Source organism: Temnothorax curvispinosus, unplaced genomic scaffold (assembly GCF_003070985.1).
Source record: "Temnothorax curvispinosus isolate PA1 unplaced genomic scaffold, ASM307098v1 QBEX01014594.1, whole genome shotgun sequence".
NCBI classification, from domain to species: Eukaryota; Metazoa; Arthropoda; class Insecta; order Hymenoptera; family Formicidae; genus Temnothorax; species Temnothorax curvispinosus.
The window spans coordinates 146,997-167,362 of NW_020224374.1; the positions used below are offsets into that span (position 1 = coordinate 146,997).

Consider the following 20,366-nt stretch of genomic DNA (forward strand, 5'->3'; position numbering starts at 1 on the left):
CGAGAAAACTAACCGAAATAAGCTGTGACGTTGCACGATGTGCACGTCACAGTCTTCGCCACTCAAACCTTTTAACGCATGCGCATATGGCTTCTGCCTTCTGCTTATGGCTCCTGCAATTTTATGTGCTTCCACCTTTAACGCTCGCGTAAACATTAAGTATGTGATTGGTCAATTTCTTACGGCTTAGAGCTTAAATACCCTTGTGAAGGGCGCATGTCATGTGGCGTTTACACTCTACACAGGTAGCAATCTCGTAGGGTCAATTTCAATGTTTTATTGTCATTGAAGGTATAATTATTTTCACCAAGAACAAAGAATCGTCATTAACGTCTATTTTGTACTATCATATTTCATAAGATTTATATTTTAGTTACCATAATATTTTATAAATGTTTCCAGAGGAACATGTGTTTAAAGTTTATCACGTATAATTGGAGGTTATCTCGAAAGTTAAATCGTCAGAAAATTCCTATTTTTGTTGCTTTATTAATTTCTCATTTTATCAACTATTTGCATTGTTGTAATTTACTATATAAATCAACATGATACACATGTCCGAGAAGCGTGTAAAATCTTACTTTGACATGCGTGATATAAAAATAAGTTGGTGTTCAATTTTATCGTCGCACGAAATTGAACGCAATGACGATTATTAATCTTTTTAAATATTTCTTATAATAACTAACATTTTTGTTTTTTATTTTACTTTTATTTATGTTTAAATTATATTTGCAGATTGTTAGATAATATATTATTAACAGACAAGATGACATCCAAAAATACTAATTATATTGTTTGGATGGACTTAGAGGTATTGAAATCTTACAAATGATACCTATACCTAATGATTATAATGAGGAGTAATCAAAAATTAATTTAGAAACATAAATTAATTGCATATTATATTTTTATAGATGACTGGACTTGAGGTAGATAAACACCATATACTAGAAATTGCCTGCATTGTAACAGATAAAAAACTAAAAATTGTTAGTGAGGAATTGAATATTGTGATACATCAACCAGACACAATATTAGAAAATATGAATGAATGGTGTAAGGAAAATCACACAAAGGTAAAGCTTTTAACTTACATGGATGATACAGATATTCTTGAACTTTTTAGCCTTTTGAAAATTGGTATATTTTGAGTTTTGTAACTTAATTACTAATATATATTTCAGACAGGATTAATTGAGAACTCTCGCTCAAGTACAGTATCATTGGAAGAAGCTGAGAAGACAGTACTCGACCTTTTAAAAAAACACATTCCCCAAGATTCATGTCCATTAGCTGGAAATTCAGTGTATATAGATCGTTTATTTCTGCACAAATATATGCCATTAGTTAACAATTACTTGCACTACAGGATTATTGATGTTAGTACAATCAAGGAAATTGCTAGGTAAGGACCGATTTCTTATATTTTTATATGAAAAAATAGAGATGCTGACGCAATGTAAACAATTAATAATAATAAGACTATTCTGCAATTAATATTTAAGGTAATTTTGATAAAACAATATGATAATGTGTGAGTAAATCTTCATAATTTTTAGAAGGTGGAATCCAAATGTATATAATTCAGCGCCGAAAAAGAAACTAAACCATAGGGCTCTGGATGATATAAAAGAGAGCATTAATGAACTGAGATATTACAAAAACCACTTTTTTAAGATGTCATAATTTAATAAACATATTTAATTTCTTAGATTTGATATTTATATAAAATAATTTTATCACGTAAATATTAATTAGTATTTTTATATTTAAAAAATTTTATTAGGTACTTATGCAGAAGGCCGTCTAAAATAAAAAGAGCTCAATGCAATTTAATTTGTAAAGATTTGTGAATCACGAACGAAGATATAAATATTCAATATGGATTAAGAATTATTTTTCATCGAACATAGTAAAAACATAATGAAATATAATATAAATTATATATTTTTACACCTTCTGCATAAATTTTATACTTTTATATCCATTTCTACTAATGTGGATTTTTTCTAGTTTTAAGAATTAGAAAAAGATACTTGTAAGTTAAACCGTAAGTTAAGTCTAGCCATAACAAGCGCCTATTTTTCTTCAAAATCCTATGAGAGAGAAATATATTCTATCTCATTCTACAGTGACGCTGTAACTTATAACGTGTCGAAAATTATCCAGTTTTATAAAATTTGTTTCTGGACGAACAAATAACAATGGTTGGATGTACGACAGTTTACTGCAATAATTCATCAACAAAACGACAAATTTGTAACGTTGAGCCCAATGGGTAGGAAATGATAATGTACTTTATTGTAATAAAATTATGATATATATGGAAATTATTTATTATTCATATGGAATTGACCATATTTATATGAAAATAATTTGTTCTCTTTTCTGTGGATTCTTTTTTACATGCATATGTAAATTATTTTGATAAAAAAATTTTTGAAATGCTAGTTTACTATGTTTGACAAAAATAAAAATTTCCAAAAACTGGCGCGAATTAAATAAAAACGGCGGACCAATCATAGTTGCTTTCTTAAGTGCTATATGTCGATGATAAAAGATAAACGCAAAATCATAAAGTAACATGTTAAAAGTTTAAAAAAGTCTAAACAATTTTTGTTTCGTCAATATTTAAATCTCTTTACAGCAAGCTTCGTTGTACATTGAATCTGATTGGGTAAAAATGTTCTTTTGCATTTTTTGCAAGGAATTAATTGCGCAGTGTGCTCTTCCCTAGAGTACTTTTCCCAATCGACTTTTTCTTCTTTAGTATCTGAAATGCATTGCAGTATATATGTAAAATAATTTTTTTGAATTATTTTTAAAAGTATACTATTTATACATTTCATCCCTGTATCTCAACATCTCCTAATCAGTTCTTAATATTAAAAAATTCTTATTATTCCATAATAAAAAATTTGTTGATAGGTTTTGAATTATAAGCAAATATTTTATATATTTAAAGAAAGGAACTATTAACTATTTACACATTCCACTGTTGGCTCAACCGGCCTAAGTCCCGGTCTACAATAGGTGCTTTAAGCCTTAAACCTTAAGGTGATCCTCTAAAGCCGTCTGTAATGCCGGTTTTTTTCTTAGCACTAATCTTTTAATTGGCTTTATAGAAATGCAAAATTCTTGTCTAGAATTAAAGTACGCATCAAAATCTAGGTCATGGTGGTCGAATTTATATGTGGTGGTCGTCACGTATAACAAAAAATATTATTTTTTTTTCGTTTTTGATATAAATTCGACCACCATGACCTAGATTTTGATGTGTACTTTAATTCTAGACAAGAATTTTGTATTTCTATAAAGCTAATTAAAAGATTAGTGCTAAGAAAAAAACTGAAAAAAACCGGTTAGGATTACGGCTTTAGGATCACCTTAAAAAACTTATTGTAGACCCAGAGTTACCCCTATATACTAGGGGGAGCTTTTTCCAGCAAGCGGAGAATAATCGACTGTGATTGCAGGTCTATTTTCTTACGGCCTTACGATTTATGACTAAAACTTTGTTACGTGCAATGACCTTTAGGCCCGGTCTACAATGGATGTCGGAAATTGGAGTCGTAAGAAATTGACCAATCACAGTTCATTATTCTTCGACCGCAAGGAGAATAATAGGTTGTGATTGGTCAATTTCTTACGACTCCGACTTACGACATCCATTGTAGACCGGGCCTTAACTCTTTGTTACTCATTTCCAAAAAAGAATAGAACGACGTTTGTGTCGACTTGTGTCGCTTGCTGGAAAGCTCCATTATAGGTAAAGGTAAACTAGATAAAAATAATAACTAGAGTTCGGGCAGAGAGAAAGATAAAGGCCATTGCACGTATGTACAAAAATTTTAGTAGTAATCGCAAGGCCGTAAGAAAACTAACCAATCATAATCAATAATTCTTCTTGCAGTCAAAGAATAATTGATTGTGATTGGTCAATTTTCTTACGGCCTTGCGATTACTACTAAAATTTTTGTAGTATTTTGTACGTACAATGGCCTTAAGAGTGGTCATGCCCGTTTTGACTGTATCCGAATCCTGTCGGTATGTGCACGTTTTTGTGGTTCTCTTCCGTGCTATATCTACGATTTTTTTATTTTCTTTGGAAATAAAACCAAAAAATCGTGAACATAACACGAAAAAGAACCCCAAAATCGTTGACATTACCACAAAATAGTGGAAAGCTCCTAATAATATACATACCTATATCAAAGATTGTTTCAAATGTTTAGAGTATCAACAAAATAGGTTAATTCATATTATTATAAATGATCATTACTTCTAAACAGAAAGAAAAATTTTAGGTCGGATAGTATACGTTTATAATTACTTAAACCGGATTACAAGCCGCTGTGTAAATGCAGACATACATCTACAATAATATTAATAAATTTCTTTTCAAGTTACTATATACATAAAAACATCAAATGATAATATTACCTAATTTTCACATATTTCTTCGTCACATTTACATGATGGACCACATCTGTTGTTCTTTTTCACGCAACCACACATCCGTGAGGAGCAATCCCCTTTACAGCCACAACCAGACTTTTCAACTGGCCTTTTAATAGCTGTTGCCTGTGAAGTAATCAGTTATTAATATTATAAAAAAAACTCTTATTATTCCATAATAGTTATTCCATAATAAAATTTGTTCATGTTTAGAATTATAAAAGCAAATATTTTAAAAATTTAAAGAAAAAAACTATTTACAGATATGACTAGACTGTGTTTGTTTTGGCGCTTTTAGTGCTGAAAGCATCGTTCTATCTTCGTTTGATATTAGATGTGCAACGAAGATAGAATGATGCTTACAGTGCTGAAAGCGTCAAGATGAACCCAGCCTAATTGCAACACAATTTATTTTTCCGTTGATCATATTCTGGTTTCTGCAAAATATCAATAAATTTCTTTTCAGGTTACTATATATAAAAACATCATACATTCGAATGATAATATTCTTGATTTTGACATATTTCATCGTCACATTTACATGACAGACCACATTTGTTGCTGTTCTTCACGCAACCACAAATCCGTGAGGAGCAATTCCCTTTACAGCCACAACCAGACTTTCCAACAATTCCAACTGGACTTTTAAATATAGCTGTTGCCTGTGGAGTGCGGGGAAGGAGCTTCTGACCATATACAACATGGTCAGGTTCCTTAGAGCTTTTCACGTGTTTTCTCAGATCATTATTTTCAAGTTGCAGCATTCTCACTTGCTCCTCCAACTTGGCAACTTCATCTTTAAGACTATTAAAGTTTTCGGTCTGCTTACCAATGTTTTTTGAGCCGCTAGAAAGTTAGATTTCTCGTGTTCCAATCATTATCACACAATGGAGAATAGTATAATAAAGAATAGGCGATTTTTTGCGTGACTCTGGTATAAGCAACCAAAGGGTACCAAACTGCACCAGAACCAATAGCAACCACCGATAGCAACTTTGGTATATGTATGTACCAAACCATACCAAACGATCGCCAAAAATCGCCTAATATATATATGTAAATATTTTGAGTATAAGTCCCCCCCCCCCCCTCTTTTCCGATTTTTTTGTAATTTTCAAATTTTGTGTATTTTGGATTGTAAAAAAGATTCTGAGAAGGAAAATCGTCCTCCATGATTTATTTTTAATTAATACTTAAAATATCACGATGTCGGTAAGTAAGAAATTAATAATTTGCGAATATTTTGTTTCTTTTACTTTCATTTCTACATAATTATATAAATATTTTAAAATTATAATCTTTGTTAAAGCAGAGAATAGTAGAAAGCATAAATTAATACAAAGTATTTCAGAAGCGAAATATCGATATATATTTCGCTTCTGAAATACTTTGTATTTATGCTTTCTATTATACTCTATTCTCTGTTTTAACAAAAAAATTTTAAAATATATAATTATGTGGAACATAATAGAATCTATAATTAAAGTAATGGCTCCTGTACACAGAACGCAGCAACGCGGCAATGCGGTAAAACGGTGACTATAATCACCGTCTTGCTTTTCCGGAAGTAAGGGCCTCCGCATAACGAAAAATATAAGGAACAAGGAACAGGATATTAGCGATTAGAAAGAAGAAATCAGGAATAAAGCTGCTGGTGTAACATTAATACACGGCTTTTGATAGGTTGAAGTTGAAAATCTATTGTCTGTACGTGTTATTCCCTGTTTCCATTGCCTGTCTTTTTCATTGTGCATCTAACTTCATTCTTGATTCTTTAGTCCTAATCGCTATAATGGCCTAGTTTACACCGACCGTTTGATACGCGTACCAAGTACCATATCCGTATCAAATTCGTATCAAATCTCAGTTTACACCGGGATAACCCGAGATTTGATACGGATTTGATACGGATATAGTACTTGGTACGCGTATCAAACGGTCCGGTGTAAACTAGGCCAATGAGTGTTTTCCATTTACTGACACAAGTCGACACAAGTCTCGTTCTGTCTTTGTTACTCGTTGAATAGAATGATAGAACGACAACGTCTGTGTCGACTTGTATCACTAAATGGAAAGCACACCCAATATGGACCGATATCACAGTCTCCGATTAACGTGATCCTCCGATTAAACTCACTCTTCGTCTCTTTCTAGGGGGACAGTTAGAAAAAGATGCAGAGTAAGTTTAATCGGAGGATCACGTTAATCGGAGACTGTGATATCGGCCCTATCTGTTTCTTGTTCCTTATATTTTTCATTCGTGTGTGTGTGTGTGTGTGTGTGTGTGCGGAGGCCTTAATATATAGATGCTAGCTGGGTTACCCGGGCTTCGCCCCGGAGGACATATTTAGGCTGCGGTCCACTTGACGCTACAAATGCTTCGAAGCATTCCTCTTCTCTTTTCTTTCAATGAAGAAAGAAGGAGAAGAAAAACGCTCCAAAGCATTTGTAGCGTCAAATGGACCGCAGCCGTAATAAGACACGCAAATAGTTTCTCTCTCTCTCTCTCTCTCTCTCTCTCTCTCTCTCTCTCTCTCTCTCTCTCTCTCTCTCTCTCTCTCTCTCTCTCTCTCTCTCTCTCTCTCTCTCTCTCTGTCTCTGGAAAATTTCGTAACCGATTTCCAAAAAGATACCGGTTCCCAAAAAGATCGGTAACGAAAAACTATACAGTTTATAGCACTCACCGGGAAATTCTACCCCTGTTTTATACAATTCTTTAAAATTCGATCAATTATTTCCCGAAAAATTCGAAAAACTTCTGATACCGATTCCCAAAAAGATCGGTAACGAAAAATTATATACTTTATAGCACTCCCCGGGAAATTCTACCCCTATTTTATGTACAATTCTTTGAGATTCGATCATTCGGAACCGGTTTCCAAAAAAATCGGTAACAAAAAATAGTACACTTGATAGCACTCCCCGGGAAATATTCTACCCTTGCTTCATGTATAATTCTTTGAGATTCAATCAATTATTTCCCGAAAAATTGGGAGATTCGGTGAATTATTTTCCGAAAAATAGGAAAAATTAAAAAAATCGGCTTCCAAAAAGATCGGTAACAAAAAACTATACACATAGTGACACTCCCCGGAAAATTCTACCCCTGTTTCATATACTTTTGGTAAAAATTCGGTTCAGGCTGGGGTTCAGGTTTGGGCTGGGCGTTGATGAGTCAGTGAATGAATGAGTCAGGACATCTTCCTTTATAGATATAGATAAATAACTGACTGACAAAGCGGTGATTAGTCACCGCTATTGCTGCGTTGCCGCGTTCTGGTGCAGGCGCCACAAATAAGAAACAAAATATATATCCGTAAATTATTATTTTCTTACTTACCGACATCGTGATATTTTCTTCTTAGAATTTTTTTTATGACCCAAAATACACAAAATTTTAAAATTTCAGAGAACTCGGAGAGGAGGTCGCTATACTCAATATTTACCATACATTTTCTTGAAGCTTTCATGTATACATAAATATTTAAAAAAGTTGGAGTACTATTGCAACAGCATATTCTTAAGACCAAATCAAGTCAAAAAGTTTTTTACCATAAACAATTATCGAGATATCATAAACTAAATATATAATATTGAAAAAATTATCAGTTTTCCTTGAATATCTCAAAAAGTTTCAGACAAAAATTGTTCAAATTTATTAATAGAAAAATATGATACAATAAAAAATAGGGGTTTTCTATTTAAAAAAGTAAAGTTGACTAAACTTGATTTTAGCAACGCCACTTTATGGTCAAATTAATACTGCATTAAATGCGTCTTTTTAAACCTTACAACTTTTGTCTGTAACATTTCTTTCTATTTTGCTTTATTTTTTAGATATATAATATATTTAGGCGTCTCAATTTATGGTGCTCCACCGCCTGTACATATATCAGAGTATAAATTATTGTAATACAACAACGATAACTATTATAACTACAATAACTTCTTAACAGAACCAAAATAGACATGCGATTTTAGGTGAACTCATTTCTCGCTTACCTGGGCAAATCTGTAGACTCTACAGACGATTCCGTTCTTTTCATTTTTTCTTTTGCTTGAGACACTCCGCAGTAATTGACGGTCTAAAGACCAATTGATACGGTACCCGATTATCGCATGGCTTTTAAGATGGTTCTTTCCCAACTATACTAGTCAAAATTAGGCTTGATCAATAAAGTTCAATAGACGATGAATCCTTTTATATATAAATTCAAGAACAGATTTTTAAACACTATTGCTTCTCTTAGAATGTTAAAAACCGATAAAATAAAAAAAGTTACAGAAAATGAAATAGTATTTTGACGTTGACACTGCGAAGAAACTAACCGAGCTAATCTAATAAAATTTTTTTTGGATTTATCATACTCTGATATCGTACGGTCAGTGTCGTCGAAATTTAAACATGCACTTTTTTTAAAATTCAATTACTTTTGCTCAATTTTTTGTTTTAATCCTTATTTTAGATTTTAGATTATTTTAGATATTGACAAATATACATGTCCAAGTATATTAGTTTTTCTACTTCATGCAGTGGCCATAAACGCAATGTTAATTAAAATACACCCATCAGTAGCAGATGATGTCAAATGACGTATTAATTCCATCACGTCCTCTAACGTCATTCGTTACGTAAGTCGTGAGCCGTAAGAATTAACCAATCACAGTCGATTATTCTCCTCAAATTCGATTGTGATTGGTCAATTCTTACGACTCACAACTTTACGACTCGCATTGTAGACCTAGCATAAGCGATCATATCTCGGAAACTACGGTAAATCTTACCCAAATTTAACACACATACATACGTATTAATATCTAAATATAATTTTACTGCAAGTTTAAAGAAAATCTGGGGGCTTATTACGGTTCTTGAAACGAGGTGAAAGTTACAAAAGTGAGGAAATTCACTACGGTATCTATGATTTTATTGGTCGAAATCTAGTAAATTTGTTCACTTTTATAATTTTCACCTCGTTTCAAGAACCGTAATCGACCCCCTGGATCTTCATCATTTTTTATCCAACTACCTACCAATCAAATTGCTACGTTTCTGTAAGAGCAGAATTTTCGTATACGTTTCTCTCGCAAATTCAAGAATCGAGCCCTAGGGGAAAAGATACATGGATCCGAGATCCCCTGTGGTTGGCTGCCATTGAAAAAATGCGATTTCCATCACGCCATCACCTAGCGGCGATCGCGTGAAGCATCTCAATTTAAATTCTTCAACGGATACTGTGGCTGTGGCTGACTTCTCGCGTCTGGCGTTTACAAACAGTAAATAAACGCGAAATAAAACGTGTTGTCGTTGACGGACGTGAAATCGTACTAGCCGTGTTGCCGTAGCGAGAGATAATTACGCAAGAAATTATCCAAGATGAATGATGCTCGCAATACGAAAAAGGATAAGAATCAGCATATACAAGTTTTCGTGCGCGTCAGGTAGGTGACAATTATTTGTGATGCTGTGACGCATTATTGTTGAGGAAGCTGAAACTTATTGTTAGTGCATAACGAGAGGCGCATTAAATTCTGCCCTGAAAGATTTCGAAAAAGTACTTTTGTCTCTTGTTTGACAATCATAATTTTTTTATTAAATAAAAATTAAACAACTAATACGTACATACATTTTTGTTATTTTTTATTTGCCTTTATATGTTGATATAAGGCCTATTATCCTTATAAAGTGATTTCCTTTTCTTTAATAGACCAATAAATCAAAGTGAGAAAGTTGGAAAATCTATCCCGGTATTAGAATTGCCATCTAACAAAGAAGTGGTGGTCCACGAAAGATCACAAGGCAATCATTCAAAGAAATTCACATTTGACAAAGTATTTGGACCTTCTTCGAAACAGGTAGAGATATAACACTTCTATATTTTGTATAAAAAATGAAATTTTCTATTTTGAATGTTTCAAGGAATGCTTAAAAAATGGTTGTAATTTGTAGATAGATGTGTATAATGCAGTTGTTAGCCCATTGCTCGAGGAAGTATTGGCAGGATATAATTGTACGGTTTTTGCTTATGGCCAAACTAGTACTGGAAAGACATTTACTATGGAAGGTGTTAGCAATGATCCAACATTGCACTGGCAAAGTGTGAGTTGTTATATAAAATGATGTTAATTATTGCATTAAATGATAGACGTATAAAATTTTAATATATATAGCCTTACTATCATATTTTTTTATATTTATTAATATAAGGAAAACCATAACTTTCTGCTTATTGAATCAAGACAATGCTTGAAATTGTAATAAAATGGAGTAATTTGTATCAAAAAAATAAATTTATAATTTTACCATATATAAATATGACTTGACTAGACTGTTTTGCTATTTGTATCAAATATCAAAATAGTCAACTTTAATATTTTGCTATAATTTACAAATATAATAGTATCAATTAAGCTTGTACAAATTAAATTTGTTTTTATACATATAGGATACTAAAGCTGGAATTATACCACGTGCATTAAGTCATTTGTTTGATGAATTACGTTTGTTGGAAGCACAAGAATATACAGTACGAGTTAGCTTTCTCGAGTTATATAACGAAGAACTGTTTGACTTGCTATCGCCTAGTGATGATGCATCTAAAATAAGGTAATATTACTGCATTTTTGCTAAGAAATATGAAAAATAGATTATATTAGTATGATGATTATTTTAGGCTTTATGAAGATGCTACAAGAAAAGGTTCAGTGATCATTCATGGATTAGAGGAAGTAACTGTACATAATAAAAATGAAGTTTATAAGATCCTAGAAAAGGGATCAGAGAAAAGACAAACGGCTGCAACTTTAATGAATGCTCACTCGAGGTTGTTATCTTAAATTAGATACATAATGTGTTATTTATTTTTTAAAGCACTAAATTTTATATATTATTTATATATTTTTTATACTATATACTTTCAGCCGTTCCCATACAGTATTTTCCATCACTATTCATATAAAAGAAAATAATGTGGATGGAGAAGAACTTTTAAAAACTGGAAAATTAAACTTGGTAGATTTAGCTGGGAGTGAAAATGTTGGAAGATCTGGTGCGGTTGATAGGAGAGCACGAGAAGCAGGAAATATTAATCAATCATTATTGACTCTTGGTCGAGTTATAACGTCGCTTGTTGAGAGAGCACCTCACATTCCATATCGGTAATACAAATTTACATATTGATATAATTTTATAGATACAAATATATAAGAAATTAAAAGATCAACATTAAAATTTGATAATTATTTATTTATTTATAATAAAATTAATCCAATCTATTCTTTTTCGTGTGTTTTACATTGACCAGGGAATCAAAATTAACAAGACTCTTGCAAGAGTCATTAGGTGGACGTACGAAAACGTCAATCATTGCAACAGTGTCTCCAGCGAGCATAAATGTTGAGGAAACCTTATCAACATTAGATTATGCTCAACGTGCCAAAAATATCACAAATCGTCCTGAAATTAATCAGAAACTGTCTAAAAAGGCACTACTTAAAGAGTACACGGAAGAAATTGAGAGACTTAGAAGAGACTTGGTGGCAGCACGTGAACGAAATGGTGTATATTTGGCACACGATAATTATAATGAGATGCAAACATTAATTGAAAATCAGACAAAGGAAATTGAAGAAAAAATAACTCACATTAAAGTCCTTAAAGAAACTATGGAGACTAAGGAGGTAAATAGATAATAATTAATGTATTTTTTGTTACAATAATTAATATTAATATTATTATTCTAATTTCTGTTTAGCAAATATTTAATGATTTACAAACAAAGCATATGGAACAAACTAATTATCTACACGAAACTAAGAAACAATTAGAAACCACCGTACATGCTTTGAAATCAACTACAGCACTTTTACAAATGACAGAACGTGAGAAAGAAGAACAAAGTTACTTAGTAGAAAAACACGTATCTACAGAAAAACAACTTTTGTCGGAAGCAAAAAAACTCTTGGATGTAGCTGATTCAGCAACAGTTGATGTAAATAAGCTTCATGATAAAATTTCTTATAAGAGGTAATGACAATCATATTATTATCACATTTATTATATTTTTAACAGTTGATATTTTATAATGCAGATAGCATTAGTATAGTTATTTTAAAATATATGTAACATCCACAGACAATTGGAACAAGAAAATGAACATATCAGTCATCAGTTCCGAAGTAACATTTCAAAACAGTTTCAAGATGTGGAAAATAATGTTGCAGTTTATACACGGGAATTCATAGGGTTTTGTACCTCTATGAAAAATAGCATCGGTAAGTACAAATTATTAAGATGCATCTGACAAATATGTATATTATATTATCTTTACAGGCTCACAAATGGAACTGTTTAAAAAGGATATTGATTCAATAATCGGCCATATGTCAAATGACATTGTTAATAAAGAAAAATTAGCAATAGATGAATTTACAAAGAACATAAATAATTCAGTAAGTAATTTTTATGCATTATGTAAAAACTATAATATAATAAACAAAACGTATATGACGAACTTCTCTGTTTAGTACAAACACTATCACCAGTGGCTGGACACAGAAATGGCATATTCATCTGACATGACTCAGAATGAACGTAAATTTTTAAATGATGTGTCCCTAAAACTGACATCGAAAATTAATGATTTTATAGAAGTTAATAACATGGAAATTGTAGAGAACTTACATCGTTTAAATGATGCGGTATCTCAGAAGTTTGATAAAGTATTGGCATATACAAATGAATCGATAAAACAACTATGTAACTACAGGTTGCAAGAACGTGATAATTTGTATAAAAATATAGATGAGATAAAACAGAATATACAAGCTATTCGTGAAGGTGATGGTAAAATTATGGAGGAGCAAGAAAGATTTAAAAAGGTATTATCTGATGATATTTTGTTAATAACATTTTGGTTTATTGTTTGATTAATATTTTTAATAATTTTACACAAATTATATATTGTTCTTATTTTACAGTCATTTGAAGATCTATGGCTACAATTTAACAAGTTAAATGAAAATGTGACCGAGAATTATTCGACCGCATGCACCACCTTAAATCGTGTTAATGAGGTTTGCGACAGTACGACTAATGATATTTTTAATAACTACCACAAGGCTGTTGAGAGAAATGAGACTCTACAGCAGAGAATTCAAGGCGACGTGGATATAATAAAAAACGATGTTACATCTAGCATGGAAGAGGTGACATCTAACTTTCTATTAATTTTTAAATTATTAAGTACCCAGATAAAAACGTATGATGAAATATCATTATTTCTATCGGGTGCTTTAAAAAATAAAAGTAATAAACAAGATAATATGATATACCTACTAATGATAAGCATTTTTTATTCTGTTATCAGAATTGGACGTTAGCAGAGCAGGTTGCAGTACATAGCCGTAATTTGACTGATGAAATTCAAACTGACTTAAATAGTCATTGCGATGTATTAGTGCAGAAAAAATTACATGTCGAAGATAACATAAAACAAATGGAACAAAAGTTCAAGGAAGATAATTCTTCTTCTGTTGGATCTGTCAAAGTAAATCTATCTTATGCAGCATTAAAATTATTATTTTGCAAAATGTACACACAGATAATATATCTAATCTTCTTTTTTTTTTTTTATAGAATATCTATAATACACTAGTTCAAGGAAGTCATGATCATCAAAAGCTTGCGGAAGAATTAAGAAAGAAAAATCTACAAGCATCCAAAGAACTGAACGATAAGCTTACAAGTGAAAGCGAAAAATCGTCTGTTTGTTATGACAAGACAATTACGGATCTGCATTCAATACAGGAAAAAATTGGGAAATTTCTTGGAGATTTACGGCACGACACGCCAACAGGTAAATTTCCGGTTTTTATGTAATATTGTATTTATTACGATTTTTTAATTTTAGGTGAACTAAAGTCATTTAATTTTTCTTTTCAGGTTTAACGCCGGCAAGAAAAGAATATCAATATCCACGACGTCTTGTTGCAACTTCGCCACATGAACGAATCATTCAGAGATTCAGAGAAACAAGAAATTACCTCAACCTCAACAATTCTGATAATGAAGTAAATATAGACATTGATTTAGAAATCCCATTATTTGTAAAGAATAAATTGTGAAAAAATTACTAGGAACATATAAATATTATTAAATATATAATATATATTTACAGGAAACGGTATTGGTCAATAATAACTCGCCGAAGAAGAAATGTCCGAATGCAAATTAAATACTTCAACTGGTAATCAGTTGCACATTTTATACTTATACAATAAAAATTAGTTAATTATGTACATTAGGTTTAATTAAAGAGATAAGGATATTTTGATACAATGATACAATGTAATTCACGGCATAAATAACGATATAAATAAATAATTGACAGAAAATGATTCACAAATCTATTGCATTATACATTATATAAAAAAGTATCAGACACTTTAGCGAATTGACTGCATAAATAATTCTTATAATAAGCATAAATAGACATATACTACGTTTACGCGAGCGTTACTTCTGTAGTAACTTACGATATATCACTCGTTTACGCGGAGTAAATTATCGTAAGTTACTACAAAATCCCGTTTACGGAAGGAATTATCGTAAGTTACTACAGAAGTAACGCTCGCGTAAACGTAAAACATGAAATTCTCGAGAAATTTTAACATTGCAATCTTTAGGAAAAAAGAATAATTTACTAAATATACAATACAAAAGAATTATTGAATATTTTATGTGTATACTTGTATACAGAATTACAAATATTAAAATTATGTATACTATAAGTAGAAAATATCTATTTTGTTTATGGCGTAGGTGCGAATGAGAGATTCATCGGCGATAGTTGACTTCCAGGTGTTGCATCCGTTCGCGCTCTTTGTTCAATTACAGGGTCCGTTTCGTTCATATCATCCACCTAGAAAAATTACAAAATTGAATTGCTTTAATGTTTAATTACTATAAAATGATTTTACTTACCACCATAGAAGTTTCTTCTACTTTAGTTCTTTTTTCAGAAATAGTTTTTAACAACACTTTTGCTTCCTCCTTTGTTTCATCAAACTGAAGGCATTTTTGTGCGTAATGATAAGCTTGATCCAATTGTTCCTTCTTTAAGTGATACTGTGCGAGATATTTATATGCATGACTAAGCTCTGTTCTGTCGACACTTCGAGATTCATCCATTACAAAATCTGTATAAGCTGCCGCTGCATGATCGTGTTCTCCTAATTTCTCATACAGCCTGTGACAAAACGAGAAATTATACATATGTATTATTTTTGTCATACAGCACTACATGATACGTACGTTGCTAATTTTAAGAGTGCCATTCCTTCTATGTCACCTACGTTGCATGCTTTGTAATAGCATTTAAGTGCGTCCTGAATTTTATCTTGCTTCTCGTATGCTTCGCCCAAAGCTAGAACCATCCTACTGTCATGGGGCCTTAATAACTGAGCTTGTTTATAATAATAGAGTCCATAAAAAGGCATTTTCAAAATTTCGTACGTCTGACCCAAGCCGTACCATGCTCTGTAGTCTCGTCTATTCACCTCTGGCAAGTTAAAAAATATAAATTAAAAATACATGTTATACCGATGCAAGCAGAAAGTGTTCAAAGAATTTACCAATCGCCTGCCTATAACTGTGGATAGCACCATTGGTATTCTTCATTTCCATAAATTCATGACCTAACAATGTCCAAGCTGACAAATATTGCGGATTCATCTTTAACGCTCTATGAAAGTACATCACTGCCTTTTGATGATCAGCTCTTAAACTGTAATAATTTCCTAAAAGACATACCTTTTTTTATCTCTTAAAGTATGTTCTCCTTAAATGCAACGTTGTTATACTTATGTCTTTCAAAGGGATGCAATTAATACTCACCAACTATACAACAAGTCTCCAATCTATATTTATCTATCTCGGTAGCTCTGTGTGCCAGATCTGCCAGTTCAACTTTCATTTCTTTTACATAAAGTAGATTTGAATACGTATCCATGTTATCAAGGCAATAAGGATCTTCATCTATTATTCTTTTGAAAGTTTCTATTGCATTATCAACATCTAAAATAAAAAATATTTCCATGATATATGATATTCATAGACATATATGTTAATAATTATGAACGAATGATAGATTTAACCAAATCCTAAAATAATTCGTATAATCAAGAAAACATCGATTTTCTAAATTTTTCAGCAAAGCTTGTATATTATCCATGCTAAATACTGAATTTGCTCACTTGCCTCTTCTATAATGCACTGCAATTGCAGTTTGAGCTAAAACGTAACCATTCTTTTGAAAGCCCATTGATTGCAGTTGGCAGTATAACGCTAGGCCTTCATCTATGAGCTGCAGTTCTAAGTACATATGCGCCATGAAGAAATACTTCATCCAATGATTAGGCAGGCACAAACTCTCTAGTTTCTCCCTGTCCGTGATTAATGCAGCCAGCTCTAACCACGCACCCCAATGCATAGGCTCCTTATGTATAGATTCCACTAAAACATCTATCGCATCTTTAGTGAGTTGCAGCTTCTTCAGCGTCACGCCGAAAAGATACAATCCGTAGCCATCCAACTTCGACGCTCGGTGATCCGCCTTTAGATCGTCGTTAAGATACTTCAGAGTCTCATTTTTCAGAGGATCCGGCGGCACGTCCGTCATATCGTCTATCTTCTTCTTCTCCCCTGACAGATAGCGCGAATACAAATGTAGAAATCTGATCTTAGGACTTATACAGTCCATCGTGAAATACGCCGCTCTGTCGTACTCCTTCAGATCGAAGTACGTTTTAGCCAAGGTATAGATATCCTCCGCTTCGCCGATCACTGGTACATTCATGTTCGCTGTTAAATCGTGTGGATCTATATCTACGTTCTTCAACGAATAATTTAATTCCGCTAACCTACAACAAACATGAATATAAAATCCTAAAATCGTATGCGTAAAGAGACCGCGATACGTTTATTCGAGCAGAAATTCACGTACCATTTGGTGGTGTGCAGCAAACCACGTTGAGAGCATTCGTGTATCGCGTGCAGAAGGTCCGACTTAACCTCCTTAAGATTGAACTTCACGGATTCCTGCATCCTGCTCGTCTTGTTTTTCCTATATTACGTCGCTTATGAAAATAACAGCGTTTAACATAACGCTGCACACAGCCAGGAGTAAATTCTTCTTCGGTTAATCTACGTTTTTCAGTGCGACTCGTTCGTATAATATACCGGCATACTCCGTTTACGATCTTCTTCTTATGCTATAGCATAATGCTAGACCCATAGACGCGGAAACACCATGCGGCAGGCAGAGTGCGTTGACCAATCACCAATTTTGATTTTGCCGCAGGCGACTTGCGGCAGCCTTCTGATTGGTCAATGCACTCTACGGCGTTTCCGCGTCTATGGAGTCTTAGCATAAATTTCTATTTGATGTGACTCGTAGTTCCAATCGGCAATCATGGTTAATGGTTATCTTTATACCATTTGCGCCTACGATGTAGTATATACGTAAATGTATAGACATGTGGAACGGTGCAAAGAAATCCGCTCTGAATCATCGAGAACGAAAATACTTAATAAAGAATATAATTCGGATATAATGCCTACGTATCGTCTGGTTTCGTGGGTAAGATCATATATAAAATATTCAACCTTGTCATTTGTCGTTTAACAAGAATATTCATCATATGTTATACACGTGCACGCAAGCATGCAGTGAATATAAACGGCAAAAGTGTTTTTTTTTTTTTTTTTTCCAATTCTTTGAATGCGACTGAAATGTAAATCTGTACTTTGTAGCAACCTATAAACAATTTGAAAAGTCTAATAAATATATTTTGCAGGGTGCAAATTCCCATGGTCAATTAGGACAAGGTTTATTGTCCGAGCAATTTGTTCTACCTCAAGAAGTTGACTTATCTGGATGTTCCCTGAAGCCGGAAGCTATAAGGAAAATTGTCGGTGGTGCTGGACACACACTGGTTTTGGATGTGGATGGTCGCGTTTATTCCTGTGGATTGAACAACAAAGGACAAGCTGGAATCACTGGAATCGAGAAGGAAAACATTCTAACGTTTCAGAGGATACGTGCTCTTGAACACGAAATAGTAATTGACGTCTGCTGTGGATGGGATAGTTCCCTGGCGTTAACGAGAAACGGCGAGTTATACGTATGGGGTTCCAATCGCTATGGCCAATTGAGTTTGGATCCTTCGGTCTTTCTCTCAATATCTCATCCCCACAAAATCTTGATCGGCGAAAAAATAAAGAACGTTTCGATGGGTTTGCGACACACCGCCATAGTAATGGAGAATCGTGAGCTCTATGTTTGTGGATCAAATAATAGAGGACAATTGGGTTTAATTAATCCAGAAACCATGCAGCCTTATCCTCTTCTTGATGCATTCACCAAAGGTATATAACAAATCGTTATATTTTGGACAATTTTTATCCTGTAAAAATAAGTGAGTTAAAGAATTCTAAGGAATTAATAAGGACATTGAATTTACTCGAGTATCTTTTCAAAATCTTTTAACATATTTTTAACTATTATTATTTTATTATTTATGTATTTATATAATATATTTTTACTATTTATTTATCACTTTTATACATTTATTGATTTTGTACTTATTTACATCATTTATTAATTTATTTCATTACTTTTAACTTAAATAGCTGACAGCTATTCGATGGGGTTGAAGTATACACAAGTACAGGGTATACACTGTATAGTAAGAAAAAGAAAATGTCTCCACTTAATTAAAACGCAGGTGAACAGTTGCAGAATGGACAATGCAGGAAAACGTGGAAAATGTTGCCTGTGGTCAATATCACACCGTCGTCATAACAAAAAGGCAAACGTACAATACATATGTCTTTGGTGACAACAAGCATGGACAGTTGGGATTCTTTCCTAAGACATTTTCTGAAACACGAATATTGCAACCCGTATGTATTCCACTCTCCGGCATACAACACGATGTACAAATTCAAATTCATGCAGGTTGGAGTCACATAAATATCTTAAGCAGTAAGTAAACTAAATTCACTTTACGTTTTTGCTACTATACAATCGAATTGTTTACATGTGTATCAAAATGTAGTATATATAATTTCAGACGGTACTGTTTTTTCGTGGGGAAGAAATGATTATGGTCAATTGGGCCGTTCTTCGTCGAAACCACAAAATGGAATTTCTACAGAAGAGAGACTTCAATGTGTTGAGCATGTTCCGAAAATCGTTCAACTTTCAGTTGGATCAGAGCATAATGTTGCCTTAACCGGTAAATCATTAGATTCAATAAACATCTAAACAGATGTATAAATACATTTATTAAAAAATTAAAAAATGCGTCAAATAATTAAAATTTTATAAAATTGGGAATGCATATTTGTGATTTTTAATCATCACCATTTTTTTTTTTTTTTTTTTTTTTTTTTTTTTTTTGTTAAACAAGGGTGGATACAAATTTCTTTAAACTTAAAAAATATCTTAAAACAAAACGAGTCAATATTTAAAAAATACTTTAGTATACACGTGCATAGCATATTTTAGTATTTAATAATGATAATTTAATTTTACAGATGATGGAGTAGTGTTGTGCTGGGGTTGGAATGAGCATGGAAATTGTGGTAACGGAAAAACAGAAAATGTTCTGCGGCCAGAGGTTCTCCCAATTTCATCTGATTCCATTGCCGTTCTTGTGGGAGCTGGTGCAGGACATTCATTTGCTGTGATAAAAGACACTAGTTAGCTGCGAATTAAAAATATATTGTTGCAAATTTGTTATTTATTACATATTAATTGTAATCGTGTACCAATGAAGTATTTTTATAAATATAGCTTGACGTGTTGCCTGTCAAATTTCTTATCTTATTGCAATACTAT

At 32.6% G+C, this 20,366-nt stretch overlaps 5 protein-coding genes across 8 annotated transcripts; 3 read left to right on the forward strand and 2 right to left on the reverse strand.

Moving 5' to 3' along the window:
- The first annotated feature begins 772 nt into the window (after window positions 1-772).
- On the forward strand, window positions 773-1,714 carry LOC112464797 (probable oligoribonuclease). Its single transcript, XM_025032004.1, has 4 exons — window positions 773-814; window positions 918-1,079; window positions 1,188-1,408; window positions 1,563-1,714. Exons 1-4 carry the CDS (start codon window positions 803-805, stop codon window positions 1,687-1,689), a joined length of 522 nt encoding a protein of 173 aa, XP_024887772.1. The 5' UTR covers window positions 773-802; the 3' UTR covers window positions 1,690-1,714.
- Window positions 1,715-2,323: 609 nt separating this feature from the next.
- On the reverse strand, window positions 2,324-8,566 carry LOC112464826. Of its 2 annotated transcripts, XM_025032064.1 has the most exons (4): window positions 8,464-8,566; window positions 4,953-5,307; window positions 4,447-4,587; window positions 2,324-2,776 (listed from the first exon to the last, which is right to left on the reverse strand). In XM_025032064.1, exons 1-3 carry the CDS (start codon window positions 8,505-8,507, stop codon window positions 4,447-4,449), a joined length of 540 nt encoding a protein of 179 aa, XP_024887832.1. In that variant the 5' UTR covers window positions 8,508-8,566; the 3' UTR covers window positions 2,324-2,776. The 2 variants fall into 2 exon arrangements, with proteins under 2 accessions (XP_024887832.1, XP_024887833.1); XM_025032065.1 differs by lacking the exon at window positions 2,324-2,776 and having other exon boundaries at window positions 4,441-4,587.
- A 1,132-nt stretch (window positions 8,567-9,698) lies between these two features.
- Window positions 9,699-14,998, forward strand: LOC112464823 (kinesin-like protein Klp61F). Its single transcript, XM_025032059.1, has 16 exons — window positions 9,699-9,903; window positions 10,170-10,317; window positions 10,412-10,561; window positions 10,908-11,068; window positions 11,136-11,285; window positions 11,383-11,619; window positions 11,766-12,141; window positions 12,216-12,487; window positions 12,596-12,735; window positions 12,794-12,912; window positions 12,988-13,341; window positions 13,441-13,668; window positions 13,830-14,009; window positions 14,099-14,318; window positions 14,405-14,532; window positions 14,640-14,998. Exons 1-16 carry the CDS (start codon window positions 9,839-9,841, stop codon window positions 14,694-14,696), a joined length of 2,985 nt encoding a protein of 994 aa, XP_024887827.1. The 5' UTR covers window positions 9,699-9,838; the 3' UTR covers window positions 14,697-14,998.
- A 31-nt stretch (window positions 14,999-15,029) lies between these two features.
- Window positions 15,030-17,760, reverse strand: LOC112464824 (cell division cycle protein 23 homolog). Of its 2 annotated transcripts, XM_025032060.1 has the most exons (7): window positions 17,466-17,566; window positions 16,721-17,382; window positions 16,358-16,537; window positions 16,096-16,260; window positions 15,776-16,022; window positions 15,446-15,710; window positions 15,030-15,383 (listed from the first exon to the last, which is right to left on the reverse strand). In XM_025032060.1, the coding sequence occupies exons 1-7, from the start codon at window positions 17,564-17,566 to the stop codon at window positions 15,273-15,275; spliced, it is 1,731 nt and encodes a 576-aa protein (XP_024887828.1). In that variant the 3' UTR covers window positions 15,030-15,272. The 2 variants fall into 2 exon arrangements, with proteins under 2 accessions (XP_024887828.1, XP_024887830.1); XM_025032062.1 differs by lacking the exon at window positions 15,030-15,383 and having other exon boundaries at window positions 15,619-15,710; window positions 15,817-16,022; window positions 17,466-17,760.
- Window positions 17,761-17,946: 186 nt separating this feature from the next.
- On the forward strand, window positions 17,947-20,342 carry LOC112464811 (secretion-regulating guanine nucleotide exchange factor). Of its 2 annotated transcripts, none has more exons than XM_025032028.1 (5): window positions 17,947-18,101; window positions 18,319-18,889; window positions 19,257-19,508; window positions 19,582-19,761; window positions 20,063-20,342. In XM_025032028.1, the coding sequence occupies exons 1-5, from the start codon at window positions 17,988-17,990 to the stop codon at window positions 20,230-20,232; spliced, it is 1,287 nt and encodes a 428-aa protein (XP_024887796.1). In that variant the 5' UTR covers window positions 17,947-17,987; the 3' UTR covers window positions 20,233-20,342. The 2 variants fall into 2 exon arrangements, with proteins under 2 accessions (XP_024887796.1, XP_024887797.1); XM_025032029.1 differs by having other exon boundaries at window positions 19,597-19,761.
- Window positions 20,343-20,366: the final 24 nt, after the last annotated feature.

Excerpts from the sequence above, each read along its gene's own strand:
- LOC112464797 (XM_025032004.1), top strand. Across the intron at positions 1,080-1,187 it reads GTAAGGAAAATCACACAAAG|ACAGGATTAATTGAGAACTC; the intron begins GTAAAGCTTTTA and ends TATATATTTCAG. Across the intron at positions 1,409-1,562 it reads ACAATCAAGGAAATTGCTAG|AAGGTGGAATCCAAATGTAT; the intron begins GTAAGGACCGAT and ends CATAATTTTTAG.
- LOC112464826 (XM_025032064.1), bottom strand. The coding sequence starts at position 8,507 with ATGAAAAGAACGGAATCGTCTGTAGAGTCTACAGATTTGCCCAG. Across the intron at positions 5,308-8,463 it reads GAGTCTACAGATTTGCCCAG|CGGCTCAAAAAACATTGGTA; the intron begins GTAAGCGAGAAA and ends CTAACTTTCTAG. Across the intron at positions 4,588-4,952 it reads AAGAATATTATCATTCGAAT|GCAACAGCTATTAAAAGGCC; the intron begins GTATGATGTTTT and ends ATTACTTCACAG.
- LOC112464823 (XM_025032059.1), top strand. The coding sequence starts at position 9,839 with ATGAATGATGCTCGCAATACGAAAAAGGATAAGAATCAGCATATACAA. Across the intron at positions 12,142-12,215 it reads AAACTATGGAGACTAAGGAG|CAAATATTTAATGATTTACA; the intron begins GTAAATAGATAA and ends ATTTCTGTTTAG. Across the intron at positions 13,342-13,440 it reads AGCAAGAAAGATTTAAAAAG|TCATTTGAAGATCTATGGCT; the intron begins GTATTATCTGAT and ends CTTATTTTACAG.
- LOC112464824 (XM_025032060.1), bottom strand. The coding sequence starts at position 17,566 with ATGCAGGAATCCGTGAAGTTCAATCTTAAGGAGGTTAAGTCGGACCTT. Across the intron at positions 16,023-16,095 it reads CAGTTATAGGCAGGCGATTG|AGGTGAATAGACGAGACTAC; the intron begins GTAAATTCTTTG and ends TTAACTTGCCAG. Across the intron at positions 15,384-15,445 it reads TAGAAGAAACTTCTATGGTG|GTGGATGATATGAACGAAAC; the intron begins GTAAGTAAAATC and ends TAATTTTTCTAG.
- LOC112464811 (XM_025032028.1), top strand. The coding sequence starts at position 17,988 with ATGTATAGACATGTGGAACGGTGCAAAGAAATCCGCTCTGAATCATCG. Across the intron at positions 18,890-19,256 it reads TCTTGATGCATTCACCAAAG|TTGCAGAATGGACAATGCAG; the intron begins GTATATAACAAA and ends GCAGGTGAACAG. Across the intron at positions 19,762-20,062 it reads GCATAATGTTGCCTTAACCG|ATGATGGAGTAGTGTTGTGC; the intron begins GTAAATCATTAG and ends TTAATTTTACAG.